At 60.8% G+C, this 13343-nt stretch overlaps 1 protein-coding gene across 3 annotated transcripts in view; it reads right to left on the bottom strand.

Moving 5' to 3' along the window:
* The window catches only part of CANT1 (calcium activated nucleotidase 1), a 31971-nt gene extending 18628 nt beyond the window's left edge, over positions 1-13343 (bottom strand). Inside the window, exons 1-3 of one of the 3 annotated variants that reach the window (XM_025468201.3) lie at positions 13203-13343; positions 2812-3464; positions 751-954 (exon numbers count right to left, since the gene is read on the bottom strand). In XM_025468201.3, the coding sequence (XP_025323986.1) occupies positions 751-954; positions 2812-3442 (835 nt within the window). In that variant the 5' untranslated portion in view covers positions 3443-3464; positions 13203-13343. Of the gene's footprint in view, positions 1-750; positions 955-2811; positions 3465-9275; positions 9432-13202 lie in introns of those variants that run through there. The other 2 variants (XM_025468197.3, XM_035721413.2) reach the window with 2 other exon arrangements.

Raw genomic sequence — 13343 nt, 5'->3', positions numbered from 1 at the left:
CACAGGAGGGCTTGCTTCCCGCATGGGCTTCACGCTGCCGGCCGGCCACTGGGGCAGCATCCCTGCTCGATCCTCTTCAGACCTCCCTGTGTCCTACAGGCCTCTCCACCTGTCCTTGCTCTGGATCACCCGGAGTAACAAAGACGGGCCAGTCTGTCCCTGGTGCCCCATCTCTGGTCACCTGTGGCCATGAGTTCTGTCTGCATTTCTGCTTCCTCGGTGCTAAGGAGCACGAAGAGTGAGCCCGGGGGAAGGGGGCGAGATAAACAGGCAGGGTTGATTTGTGAGGAAGAGATCGGGGTTGGGGGGAGGCTGGCTCGAAGTTGAAAAGGAAGTAGCATGCCCTCCTATGTGAGGGCGAAGCAATGTCCTCGGCGTCACGCGCCCCAAGCCTAGAGCTGCCTGGCTGCTCCGAGCATCACCACTCCCCACCACACACCACGACAACTCTTGGGAGGCAAGGCGAAGAGCCCAAGCTCTGCCCACCTTGCTTCTACTGAGGCAGGGGCCAGGCCAGAGGGCTGTGGCGGGGAGGGGGCTGCAGTCTGCCGGGGCCAGGGAAGGAAGAGCAAATGGCTCATTTGTCCCCAAAAGCCACTGGCCTGCTGTGAGCAGCCATCACAGACAGAAATCATCACAACTGAGCACGAAACGACACTGCTGTGGTTTGGAAGCAAACGCTCCAAGAAAGTGCACACGCAGCACCCCAGCATCTGTCAGATGCCCCCCAAGGCGGGGCCGGTCCCTTACCTGGAGGCTGGATCCCAGCGGCGGCCCGCAGAGCGTTGTAGCTGGACACCCAGTTCTCGTGGTCCACGCTGCCTCTGCAGCCCACCACCTTCACCCATTCTGGGTTTTCATTCATCACTTCCCCCGTGCTGGTGGTCCACTCCTTGCCCAGGCCGCCCACATACAGATGCTCGTCCTTCACAGCCAGCCACTCGGCTTTGAAGCCTGGGGACAAAGAGACGAGGGGCATGCCTGAGATGATAGTCACCCCTCTGCTCCCCAGGCTCCTGTGGGGTCTGGCAGCCTTGGGCATCAGAGGTCACCTGTGCTGGATCTCATGCGAGGCAACGACAAGAGAGTGGGGGACAGGACAGCCTGGCTCAGGGCCCCACCCCAGAGAGGCAGTGGTCAGGGACTTGTTCTCCGTCTTCTATTCTCCCCCTCTCCCCACCTTTTGGGACCTGTCACATTCTCTTTGGCCCCTCAATCCAGGAACACTCCGCTGGGACAGCCTCTCCTAAACTGATTCAAATGGCTCCTGCTGCTGGCACCTCACCTGCCCCTTCACTCCCAAAGGCCCAGCCAGACACCAGTCTCCTCTGATCCCCAAACTCTGCTTCCCAAGCTGTATGTCCCAACCTCATGATCACCTCCAACCCTGGGCAAGTGGAAGTGATTTGAGCTATCATGGCAGAGTGGCTCCTCGCAACCATGACTGGCGCCCACTAAGAGGACAGGAAGCAGCAGTAGCCAGAGCTAAGAGCGGCTGGCAGGGCCTCAGAGAGTCCCCTCCAATCTGTGCATTTATCCTCTTAGGTGTCTTTGTGGGGAGCCCAATGTGAAGGCTGCAGTGCACTCAGGCTGTGGGATGCTACCCCCTGCACCCTGGGTTCTAAACTGTGCTTGCCTTCCCAGATGTCTGGTGAGCTTCCTGCTGGCCCGAAGGACCCAGAGCTGTGGCCCGCCATGAGAAATGGCAGCAGCCTCCAGAATACGTTTCTCTGTGGTGGCTCTGGAGGGACCCGCTGAGTTCCTGGGGTCCCAGGGGCCTCACCAGTTCCCCCGGGTCACTTTCGAGAGAAGACCCTCTCCGTTTTTCAGGGCTTCCATCCTTTCTGACGACCCGACCACGGGGTAACCCCAGGCTCCCGTTACTCTGCTTTCTCCCTGGTCCAACGGGGAAGAACAATGGCTGCCCATAAACACTGACACACTAAGGCAGGAATCGGGCAACCGAGGTCTTCTCTGAGACCTAGGCCCAGATCCATCCCAGGCCCGGGAGGGCTCTGAAGCGATTGTATCAGGGAGGGCTGGCTGACAGCGTGCCCCACGGGCCCAGCTAGGTGCGCCGTTCCTTCTCCGACCTGAGAGAGGCCTGAGTGTCCAGCTCCCTGGAGGGTGCAGGCCCACCTCCGGGAACGCAGGTGAACACGGAGGCTTTCGTCGGCGCCCTCGCCCGGCGCCTCCCTGCCCCTTCCCCTCCGAGGCTCTGGGCCCCTCCAGCTCCCTCTCGGAGCTCTGTGCTCCCCGCAGCCTGAAAGCGGGAAGTCCTTTCTGGTACGGGGCAGACCAGTGGGTCACAGATGATTTTCAAGCTTGGATCCCACCCAAGTGCAGTCACTGCTACTCATGCGCAGACCCTCCTTCTGCCAGGTTTTCAGAAAGCAGTGCTGGGCAGCGTAACTTCACCTTGTCAATAAGTCTCAGTTCACAAGAGCATGTGATGCCATGGCTTTAAAGGTATAAGACACTTGGAGGCTGGTGTCCCCGCGTGCTCTAAGACACCTCTGAAGATGTAGGAAGGGGCTCGTGCCTGGGAACGAGAGCAGCAGTGGAAAGGACCCGCTTCCCGGCCAGGCTTCTAGGAACAAGCTCTGACTGCAGCGACTGCTTCAGTGTGAGGCCAGCTCTGGGGTGGGGCAGCCGTGAGTCAGGAGGGAGACGGCTCCACCTGGTGGTCCCTCCTCCTGGTCACGTGAATGCTTTACCATGTACGTGCACAAAGCAAACTGGCGGACAGTCAACCCAAACCTGTCCCCCACACCCCAGCCAAAGCCAGGAGCTGGAGAGGACCCCACTTACCTTTCCCCACCGTCCCATCGCCGTCAGACAGGATCACCCACGGCACGGCCTTGGTGCCCTCGATCTGATAGATGACCCCTGTCCGGTCATCCACAGAGTAGAGTCTCCCGTTGAAGACGATCAGCTCAGACAGCTCCATGCCCCGCCCCTTTTCAGCAAGGTGGGACTCTAAGACCCCGTGGCCTTTGTCCCATTCCACGGCCACCTTGTCCCCGCTGTCTGACAGGGTCAGATAGCCCTTCTTCAGGTAACTGAACCAGGTATTTTCCTCTTGGGCTCTAGACTCTGTGTCCAAGTCAGCGATAACCGCAATTCGGTACCGAGTCCCGCCCGGCGTCCTCTGAGGGGCGGACAGAGGGTAGGTGTCATTGTACCGGTCAGCAGGTGTCTGGCTGAGCCTCCAGTTGTGGGCGTTGGGTGCGGGGGGCCGGCCTGGGGGCGGGCGGTGAGAATAGAGCAACCAGAGGACGGCGGCGCCCACGAAGGACGGCAGGATCACCTTCCAGCGGGGGCGGAAGCGGGGGTCTGCTGCCTTGGTCATGGACGCCAGCACCGGAAGGCCCCCCACACTGATCCGGAGGGAGTGCATAGGCTCATTCCATTCCAGGTGGTTGGAGGGCTGGGCGGGCATCAGACTGGAGGGCAGGCGGGACCTGGGCACCCAGAGAGAGGACAGAAGTCAGCAGCCCGCAGAGCACACGGGCCTCCCTGCCACCTGATGGTGCACAGGTGAGCAAAGTTATGCCATCTGTCTCAACTGGCAGGACAGAAAGCTCAGTGAGGGCACGTTCTGTGTAGGCGGTGCTTTACCAGCTCAGAAGGAGGAGCAGCAGGGGCTGAGGGAGGGAGTCGGGGTGCTGAGGGGTTGGGCGGGACAGGCCAGCAGAGAGGGTCCAGGTCTGTCTGCTCATCATTGATGACTGGTCACCTCATTCGAGAAGCTCTCCCTGAGGGCTCTGCTCCCGACAGCACCCCCCACATACCTTCCTTGGCATCTGCCACCCCTGCCCCCGCCAACCCATTACACAGCCATCAGCATGTCCATCTGCATCCTGCGCTCCTAGGACAGTGCAGAGCAGTCGTACGCTCATCAAGGGAGTCCTGACTTCCTCCCGGGCTAGGGTTCTGCAACATCCAAATAGAATCATACAACCGATATAAGCTACACAGAATACTTCTGTTTTTGGCAAGGTCTGCCCTCTGGCACCCTTCTATTCATGTAAGTTACAGAGGGCCCAGAGTCTGACCAGGACTCGTGGGCCCCGAAGGACAGCTGGCCCTGGCCTGCTCCCTATAGGCAGCACCACAGCTGGGTGGCGGCGGCCAGGAAGTGCAGCTTTTCACCGCTCGCCCCCTGCTTACGTCCCCGGCACCGACCCCGGCAGCCTGGCCGGCGTGGCCACAGCGGCGCCAGGCCAGCTTCTGGCTCAGGGCAGCTGCCAAGTTGGGGGAGCAGAATCAGCAGAGTCAGCCCTGGGCTGCGGCTCTGTCTCTGTCTCTAGTTGTAACTCAGTAAGTTCCGGCCCAAGACGGGCCCTTGGCTGGTCGCTGGGGGCATTTCTGCTTCCTGCCCCAAAACAACCAATGACGTGACTTCTGGGGCAGATGCTCCTCTCCTTGCCAGGTGGCAGCAGGGAAGGGCAGCTCCCTGCACCCCAGTCTATGCAGCCTGTGGGCAGGGGCCGCTGGGGGAGCTCCCGTCCACACCACAGGCTGCTGGCTCCAAGGGGGGAAAACCATGGCAACGGTTCCAAGTAGAAGCCAGTCTTTCCCTTTTCTTGCTCCTGGACAGATGTTTAGGTTTTGCCATCGGGTCAGGTGCAGAAAAGGGATGTCTAAGGAGCGAGCAAGGCACCAGGAGGTGCCGAGCAGGGGTGGGCGCTCTGGAAACCCTCCCGCTCCTCACCTCAAGCGCGGCTTCCAGGTTTCCCTCCTGGGTGAGGGCTCCCTCCTCCCTAGGAGGCGGCTCTGCTGCGGCCACAGAGCTGGTGGCTGCGCCTGCTGGGCTGGGAAGCAGGGGTCCCAGCCATTGCCCCTCCTCTGCTGTGCCCAACCCCAGGCCATCGCAAGCCACGGCTGGGCCCAAGCCACCCGGCGTCGATCTCTTGCATGATGTGGCCGCTGAGCTCTCAACTCCCACATCTCACCTCCTGTTCCAAATTCTGCCTAGATTCCTAACACATTCGGATCTTACGATTTCCAGCTAAGTCTTACTCCCTCTCCCCAAACCTCCTTGTCCCCAACTCCTCCGTCAGGAATAGTTCTAGGTGATGGGGAGGCCAGCATATTCGAAGCTGCCCAGGGCAAAACTTCCCTGGAAACCCTGGGAGATGCCCTTTTCTGCAGGAGATTATACTGCAACCAGAAGTTCTGCACCACCACCACTTTGCCCACCCCAGGCATGGCCCCCACCCTCCTTCCACGGCAGCTGCTCCGACAGCAGGCCTGTCAATTCGGTGCCCCTCACCCCGGCTGCCCCCCGCACCCAGTGACCCCTGCGACCCTCGTGAGCAAATTAGACCACACCGCTGCGTGCTCTAGGAGTAAACCCTCACTACTACGTGGCCCCTGCCCAGACCTCACCCTGCATGCACCCCTGCCCAGCCCACTTTTGCCTCTGCACGGCTGTCTCACTCTCTTTTCTGTCTTTCTCTCTGGGAGACTTGGCTGCCGGTCCCCCAGAGTCGGCCCCCACGTGCCTGCCCCACTCGCCAGCACGGCACCTGCTCCTTCTCTTCACTGCCCGCGGCAAGTTACGTAATTACTCCTGCTCTACCTTAGCTCCACGGGGCAGGGACCTGCCCACACGGGGCCAACGGCGGGAACTCTGCACACATTTGCCAAACGGATGACAAATATGCCCACACCTTCAACAGCCCCCCAGCTCCAGCCCTGTGCCCACCTTAGACTGCAAATCCACAGCCCTGCATCCGGCCCTCCCTGTCATCCATGGCATCCCTGGTGGACAAAACACCCACCAGGGTACACGGGTGTCACCATTGTGATGTGTCACCTGCCCTTAGTCTGCCCCCTTTCCATTCCTGAGCCGCCATCCTGCCACTGGTCATCTCGTCACATCTCCTGCCTGATGGCTTCCCGCAGATGACGTGGGGGCCCCGGGGTGGAGCCCACATGGCCACACCTCCCATGCACCAAGCTGCCTGGCCCTAGTCTAGGGGCTCAAGGGAAAAGAGCCCCCTCTCCTGCTGCTTGGGGACAGTCAGCTCTTCTGGTTCCTTCGCCTTCTACATACGTGTCCAAACTGCCACCTGAGTAGCCATTTTACCTCCAGATTACACTCAGGTATCCTCAGAGCACCCAATAAACATTGTGGATGAGTGATTATCCGTGAGGGAACAGGAAACCACCCCTCTGGCACCCTGGTCCCTTCCCATCCTGAGGAGCAATGGTGCATCCACGATTCTGAGTGAAGGGAGAGAGAACTCCTCCCAACCCTGTGACACCTTGGTCCCCCACCCATCCCTTGCTACCCTGGAAGAGCAACCATCTCTCCGTCCCTCCGGGATGCTCCATGTCCCTCCTGCCAGCAGGTGACGCTCCCCCAGGTCCTCCTCCTCCTGTCTCTCTCTCCTCAGCCCCCAATGCTGTATCTCCTTCCCAGTCACCCACCCTTCTTCTGAATCTTCCCTGAGATGACCTCCGTCTCTAGGGGCATAGCCACTCCAGTGAGGGCTCCCCACACCTTCCTCACCTGCACCTGTTCCCTGAGTTCCAGGCCCAGCCGCTGAGCCTCCTTGTCGGCCTGCAGGCACCAGAATGAGCTCCCTCAGGAATTTATTGACCAGCCGAGGGCACTCCCAGACCTCAGAAGTCATCCTGGGGACCAGCTGGATCAGGTTCTTGCCTCCTCACATCTCAGCGCACCAGGCCCCCTCCCTGGTCTGGTCTGCACCCCACCTCCAGATTTGGGTCCCATCCCCCACCCTCTACTTCGTCCCGTCTCAGCTCGGCCGCCGGTGATCAAGGTCCAACCTGTCCTCTGCCATTCACCAGCTGCTCCACCTGGCTTCTCTGGGCCTCAGCTCCTTCCCGTGTAAACTCTGATTGAACAGTGCCGACTTCTTGGAGTCAGATGCCTGCCGCAGGACCTGGCACAGGTCACCTGCTCCTGTCTGCCTGCTACCCTCGTCACTCTGCTAGCACCAATGCCCACCTGCCTGGAGGGCCCAGCTTTGTAAGTAAATGTGATGAGAAGTGGCTGGCCCAACCTGTAAGCACTCAGCATGGCAGCAAAGTCAAGGACTCTGCAAAGGACTCTGTAAAGCTGAACACATCGACTGTCTGTCCCTCTACAGAAAAAGTATGCAGGTCCCCAATCTAGACCTCCCAAATCCACGCTCCACACAACTGGCAGAAATGATTTTTCTAAAAAGTGATCTGGATTGAAGTTCTTTGCTAGACCCCAAAGCTGTCCCACTAAAGCTGAGACCCCTCTGTTCCCCACTCACTCCCCCCGCCCCTACCCTGTGCCGGGCTCTCTATGACTCCACAGCCCACAGCCAAGCCCCTGTGCGTGACGCTTCTGCCACATGGGATGATGACCTCTCTGACCACACAGAACCATCTGGAAGTCCCTGGCTGTGCCAGGACAGGGATGCTCCTGCTGCTGTCTCCTTGCCTCCTGCCCCACATCTATGGTGAAGGACTCCCCCGCCCCCACCACCAGTAAGCTTCCCTCCTGGACCCAAAGGTGTCCAAGCCTGACCCCTGAAGCTGAGCGTCCCCTTATATGCTGATAAAGACTTTGCAGATGTGACTCGGTTAAGGACCTTGAGGTGGGGAGACGATCCAGGGGAGCCCTAGACGCAACCCTGAGTGTCCTTATAAAAGGGAGGCAGGCAGGGCAGTCCCGGTGGCCCAGCGGTTTAGTGCCGCCTTTGGCCTAGGGTGTGATCCTGGAGACCCAGGATCGAGTCCCGCGTCGGGCACCCCGCATGGAGCCTGCTTCTCCCTCTGCCTGTGTCTCTGCCTCTTTCTCTCTCTCTCTCATGAATAAATAAATAAAATCTTTAAAAAAAAAAAAAAAAGGGAGGCAGAGGGACATTACACAGTGATGGAAGAGGCCATGTGACCATGAAGGCAGGCAGGGGAGTGATGCGGCCACAGCCGAGAGGTGCCTGGAGTCCCCAGAAGCTGGAAGAGGCAAGGACAGATTGGCCCCAAGAGCCCTCGAAGGGAGCACGGCCCCGCTGACACCTGGATTTTGGCCGTGACACCGGTAGTGGATTTCTGGCCTCGGTACCAGGAGAGAACAGGTGTGTATGGTTTCCGGTCACCACGCCTGTGGTAACCTGCCACAGCAGCCCTGGGAACAAACGCGCCTCCTCACACACTGTCCCCTGTGCCGCCTCTTCTGGGACCTGGCTGTGCAACAGCGTGGACCGCACAGTACTGCCATCCTGTCCTGCTCGGCTCTGAGCTCTGGCGGGTTCCTGAGACCGAAGCAACAGGCACGGGCCCTGGGGCTCCGCCACCTTTCACTGATAAGAAAATGACTACACTTCCCGTGATAGTGGAACTCTGTCTGCCTTCCAGGAAATCCCTTTAGCTTTGCCCCTGGAATAATTTCTCTTTGGGTCAAAATCCAACCTTGATCTTCACTCCTCTGTTAATATCCTAGGAATTACTTACATTTTGTATAATAAAATCAGATGCCTTTCCATTTGTTCCCCACAACCCCAGGCTGGCTCACACCTAGAACGGATGGTGAGCCGCCTGTCTTGCTGCCAGAGTCCTGGCGCAGAACAAGAGCTTGTGTTTTTACATAAAAACGAAAACACCCCCCCACGCCCCCCAGCCAAACTTCCAGCCAGGAACACCAACAGAAATGTGCCCGTGAAAGTGAGTGCAAAGTGGACAAAGTCACTCCCAGAAGGGGGGCCCGTGTGAGGCTCTCTCTTTGCCCATACTCCTCAAAGTTCTAAGCAGTTTAATATTTGCTTTATTGTGATCAGAAGGTTGTCACCCCACCATCTGCAGCACAACAGGTCAATTTTACGTAACCAGGAAAATTAAAACCAAGCTGCTACGGTAAAACATCACAGGTTCTTTGGTTGGCTATGCTCACCTGTTCAGGTGGGCCTGCAACCGGTTCTGTCCCGTCCAGAAACCCGGGGGGACCGCACCCCTGCTGGCTTCCTTTCTCCTGCACCAGCCACACTGCAGGACAAGGTCCCTGGAAAGAGCCACTCAGAGCAACCACCACCACCCAGGCTGCTCCAGGCCCAACTTCCTTCCCCACCTCCCTTTTCAGACAGGTGTCAAGAATGGCTCGCCAACTCCTACATTTCTGGTTTCTTATAACACAGGCCTGAAACAGCAAGAAGGAACACTATGTCCTTCTGTTCCCGGGGCGCGGAGGTCCCTGGACTCCAAGTGGAGTGGCACTGCCAGGGCGACGCTCCCACCCTAGCCCCCGAGGGAGCAGGAGCGGCCACCCCTACCTTCTCGGGCCATCCTTGGGCCTGCCCGCCACGGGACCCTACAGAAGGCCTAGATGAAAGGTGGCAGCCATTTCCGACACGCCCACCGCCAAGAGAGTCTCTTTCTCCTCTTCCTTCAGGTGTGTGGCAGGTGGCAGAGCAAACAGGTTTAACTGAAGCTGCCAGGACAAAACTCCTCCCTTTCAGGATCTAGGAGGGGCAGGAAGCAAGAGCGCTGCGCTGAGACAAGGAGGCCGCCTCTGCCTCCCCCCTCAGACTGTGCCTGGGCCCCACAGGCCCACCCCCCTGCACAGCACCTCCTCCCCTTCCCCACCCAAGTCTCTGAGCTCAACGGTCCTCGAGGACCTCGTGTCCAGAATGCAGGCAGGTCTCAGGCCCCACTCTGCTCGCTGCCTACGTGCACTTCCTGGCTGGAGAGGAAAGAGCTAAGCCTGTTGACTCTGCACCCGTCAGAGTGACGGAGGCTGCGGGCTCGAGTCTCCACGAGCGCTGGGCGTGTCTCAGGTGAGCAAACACTGACAGCCCCTGGGGTCCAGGCTCCATGAAAAGGTTGTCCTATTCAAGGCATTCTCCCGCTGCGGACTTGCCATGGCTGCGCTGCACTTGAAAACTTCAGTTTGCATTTGGACGGGGTGACAAGCAGAAGGAAACCGGGAAGGGACAAGTCACAGCAGCCAAGTATGTCCTTTAGGGACTGGAGGTCCTCCTCCCCGACAGCAGTTTCCTGAAAGGCTGAGACCCCACACCTCCCACCCTGACGCTGCATACAGCAGGCACTCACGACAGCTTCCCGAATCAAGTTACACACAGTTCAGGATATTTCTGTCTGTAAGCCCATCACCTGAGAGAAGGGGCTTCCTACTGCGGCTGGGAGAGCTCTGCGCAGGTGCGGGGGGCCGACTGCACACACATTCACAGCCACACAGGACGGAAGCCTGACGGGTGCCCCGGGCCAAAATCAAGGGCTGTCTTCTCTCAGAGACCCCCGCAGAGACCTCTCCTCCAGCTCAGCTCCAGCTTCTGGAGGACGCACACAGCCGGGCGGGACCCCCTGAAGCCATTCCGGATGCACCTGGATCTAACACTTCTACATGGTCACTGAGTGTCTGTGAGATGCCTCATTTCCCACAGCACAGCCCCGGGTGAACATGGATGCAGCAGTGCAAGCTGTAAGTTCCAGATCGTGACTGCACTTGTTCCAGATCAACAAGCAGGAGTCAAAAGGAACAGACAAAAGAGAAAACTGAACATCTTTCCAGATTTCCCTATTATCAGGATTTTTTTTTCCTAAGTAATTGTCTTGGTTTCGTGGGAAGGAAAATCCACATAAAAGTCCTAAAGTCCTTCACATCGCCACTCAACAAGAGCCTTATGGACAATCTCCACAGCCCAGAGCATTAGTGAAGGGAAAAGGGCACTTGTTCAATTTTCCCTCCAGCGCCCCGGATACCACTGCGCAAATGTCTACATGACACAGAAACGGCGTCCCCGTCACGGTGCTGATCCATTTCAGGACGCTGGGCCACGGTCTGAGATCTGAGACACTGTTTCTGAAAGAGGAAACACTCGAGTCCCTGTACAGAGACCCCAGACCGCTGCCGTGAGGGCTGCCACACCGCTGCCCAGAGGGTCGAAGGCTCCGAGGCAGGAGCCGTGCACCCGTGAGCCTGCACGAGCCCACCTCAGGGGCCATCGCAGGGATTTGGGGGGCGGGGGGGGGACACACCACCAGAGCGAGGCCTGCTCCTGTCGCCGAGGGTCTGTCTTCGTCACCTCTGCGGCTCAAGGAAGCACAGCGGATTAGTGGCATAGCGGCCCGGCGGGTAATCATCTCCTCTAGCACCGCACGTTCACTACGTGGCTGTGGCCGTGGAAGTGCGGCAGGAACCACAGCTGGGGTACGGTTCCAGGGGGAAGAAGGCACCAGACGCTCAGATGGGCGCCTCCACGGACACGAAGTGGCACGCGAACACTTGCAAGTCTAGGGCTTTCCGTCTCCACCGCCCTGGGGCGTGACGGCCTTCCGTGAACGCGTCCAGTGAGCACACGGAGACCGCTCAGTCTCCAGGCCACGGCCCGAACAAACGCACGCTTCACGGAGTCCCCCGCCCAGGGTGAGCCACCCGCCCAGTGCAGAGGGGAGAAGCCTGGCCCATCAATGTATCTTTCAGCGGGGCCCGAAGGCCAGAATAGAAGGCTCATTGAGGCCGCCGGGGAGGCGCCCAGGGGAGGCTGCTGGCCCGCCCGCAGGCCCCGGGACTGTCGGCTCAGAGCCTGTGGGGTGGGGCTGGGAGCGGGGGGAGGATCTGTCCCCACACAGCTCCTAAGAGGAAGAGGAAGGAGAGGCTGCAGCACCTGCTTCCTCTTCACCGACCCTCCTGAGACCCTACACTTTTGCCCAGGTTTGGTCCTCACACTGCAGAGCCGGCCAGAGTCTGCGACATCCGCAGACACATGGTCCCAAACCTGCGCTCTGTGGAAAACACACTAGGGGAAGACGGCGAGCACGCGCTCTGGGTCGATGACAAGCGGGGCTCCTGCGCTGAGTCCCTGGTGTGTCGGGGTCACCTGCACCCAGCGCACAGGGGAGTGACTGCGGTGCCGGGAAGGGCAGGGCAAAGGGGAGGCGCCAGGCGACAAGGATGGGGGACGAGGAGCCACAACCCAGGAGGGACAGGGTCAGGCTACATGGAGACGGGAGGGTGGACAGCTTGGCCGGCCCGCGGCAGGTACGACAAAGTGCCAGTCTGAGAGAGGAGGGCTCCCTGGAGGGAGAGGAGAGGCTGGGCAATGGGGGCGGTGGGGTGGTGGAGGGGGCTGGATTCAGGGACAGCTGTGCCACCAGGGGCAGGAAAGGAAGGGCCCCTGAGGTCCAAAGTCCCACACTAGTCAGAGGGCAGAGGCATCCTGTGCTAGTCAGAGGGTGGAGGCGTCCCGCCTAGTCAGAGAGGGGCTCAAACTCTGAAGTCAGAGGAAGGAAGAGTCTGAGAGGCGCCCCGCGGCAGTCAGAGGGCGGCGGCGTCCCACGCTAGTCAGAGGGCGGCGGCGTCCCCCGCTAGTCAGAGGGCCGAGGGGTCCGCCGCTAGTCAGAGGGCTGAGGCACCCTGCGCTAGTCAGAGGGCTGAGGGGTCCCCCGCTAGTCAGAGGGCCGAGGCGTCCCCCGCTAGTCAGAGGGCGGCGGCGTCCCCCGCTAGTCAGAGGGCTGAGGCACCCCGCGCTAGTCAGAGGGCCGAGGCGTCCCCCGCTAGTCAGAGGGCGGAGGCGTCCCACGCTAGTCAGAGGGCGGCGGCGTCCCCCGCTAGTCAGAGGGCCGAGGTGTACCCCGCTAGTCAGAGGGCCGACGGGTCCCCCGCTAGTCAGAGGGCTGAGGCACCCTGCGCTAGTCAGAGGGCTGAGGGGTCCCCCGCTAGTCAGAGGGCCGAGGCGTCCCCCGCTAGTCAGAGGGCGGCGGCGTCCCCCTCTAGTCAGAGGGCCGAGGTGTACCCCGCTAGTCAGAGGGCGGCGGCGTCCCGCGCTAGTCAGAGGGCGGCGGCGTCCCGCGCTAGTCAGAGGGGTTCAATCCCTGAAATCAGAGGAAGAGCCCGAGGGGGAGGGGGGCGGGAGCCCAGCAAGTGAGAAGGAGCAGGTGTGCCCCGCTAGTCAGAGGGCGGAGGTGCCCCGCACGAGTCACGGGGGGGCGGGGGAGGGAATCCCGCGCTAGTCGGGGGGCGGCGGCGTCCGCGCTAGTCGGAGCCGGGGGGAGCCCTGCGAGTCAGCCGGGCGGCACCTCACAGTCGGGCGGGGGGTGTGCGCCGCCGTCGGTAAGGGGACCGTTGCTCGCAGCCGGGGGCGGGACGTGGCGGGGCGGGGGGCGGCGGCCAGGCCCGTGGCGGGGAGGGCGCGGCGGCCGCGGGTGCGGGTGCGGGTGCGGGTGCGGCCGTCACTCACCCGGTGCGGCGGCTCCGGGACCCGCGGGCGGCGGGACTCCCCTGCGGCAAGGCCGGGACCCAGGGGGCAGCCGACTTCCGCCCGGCGCGCTTGCCCGGTCTCCGGGACGCGCTCCCGGCAGCCTCTGCTTCGCGGCTGCGC

The sequence above is a fragment of the Canis lupus genome, chromosome 9, assembly GCF_003254725.2.
Source record: "Canis lupus dingo isolate Sandy chromosome 9, ASM325472v2, whole genome shotgun sequence".
NCBI lineage: Eukaryota > Metazoa > Chordata > Mammalia > Carnivora > Canidae > Canis > Canis lupus.
Note: the sequence above shows the minus strand (reverse complement) of the source record. Positions and strands in the feature narration are given on the sequence as shown.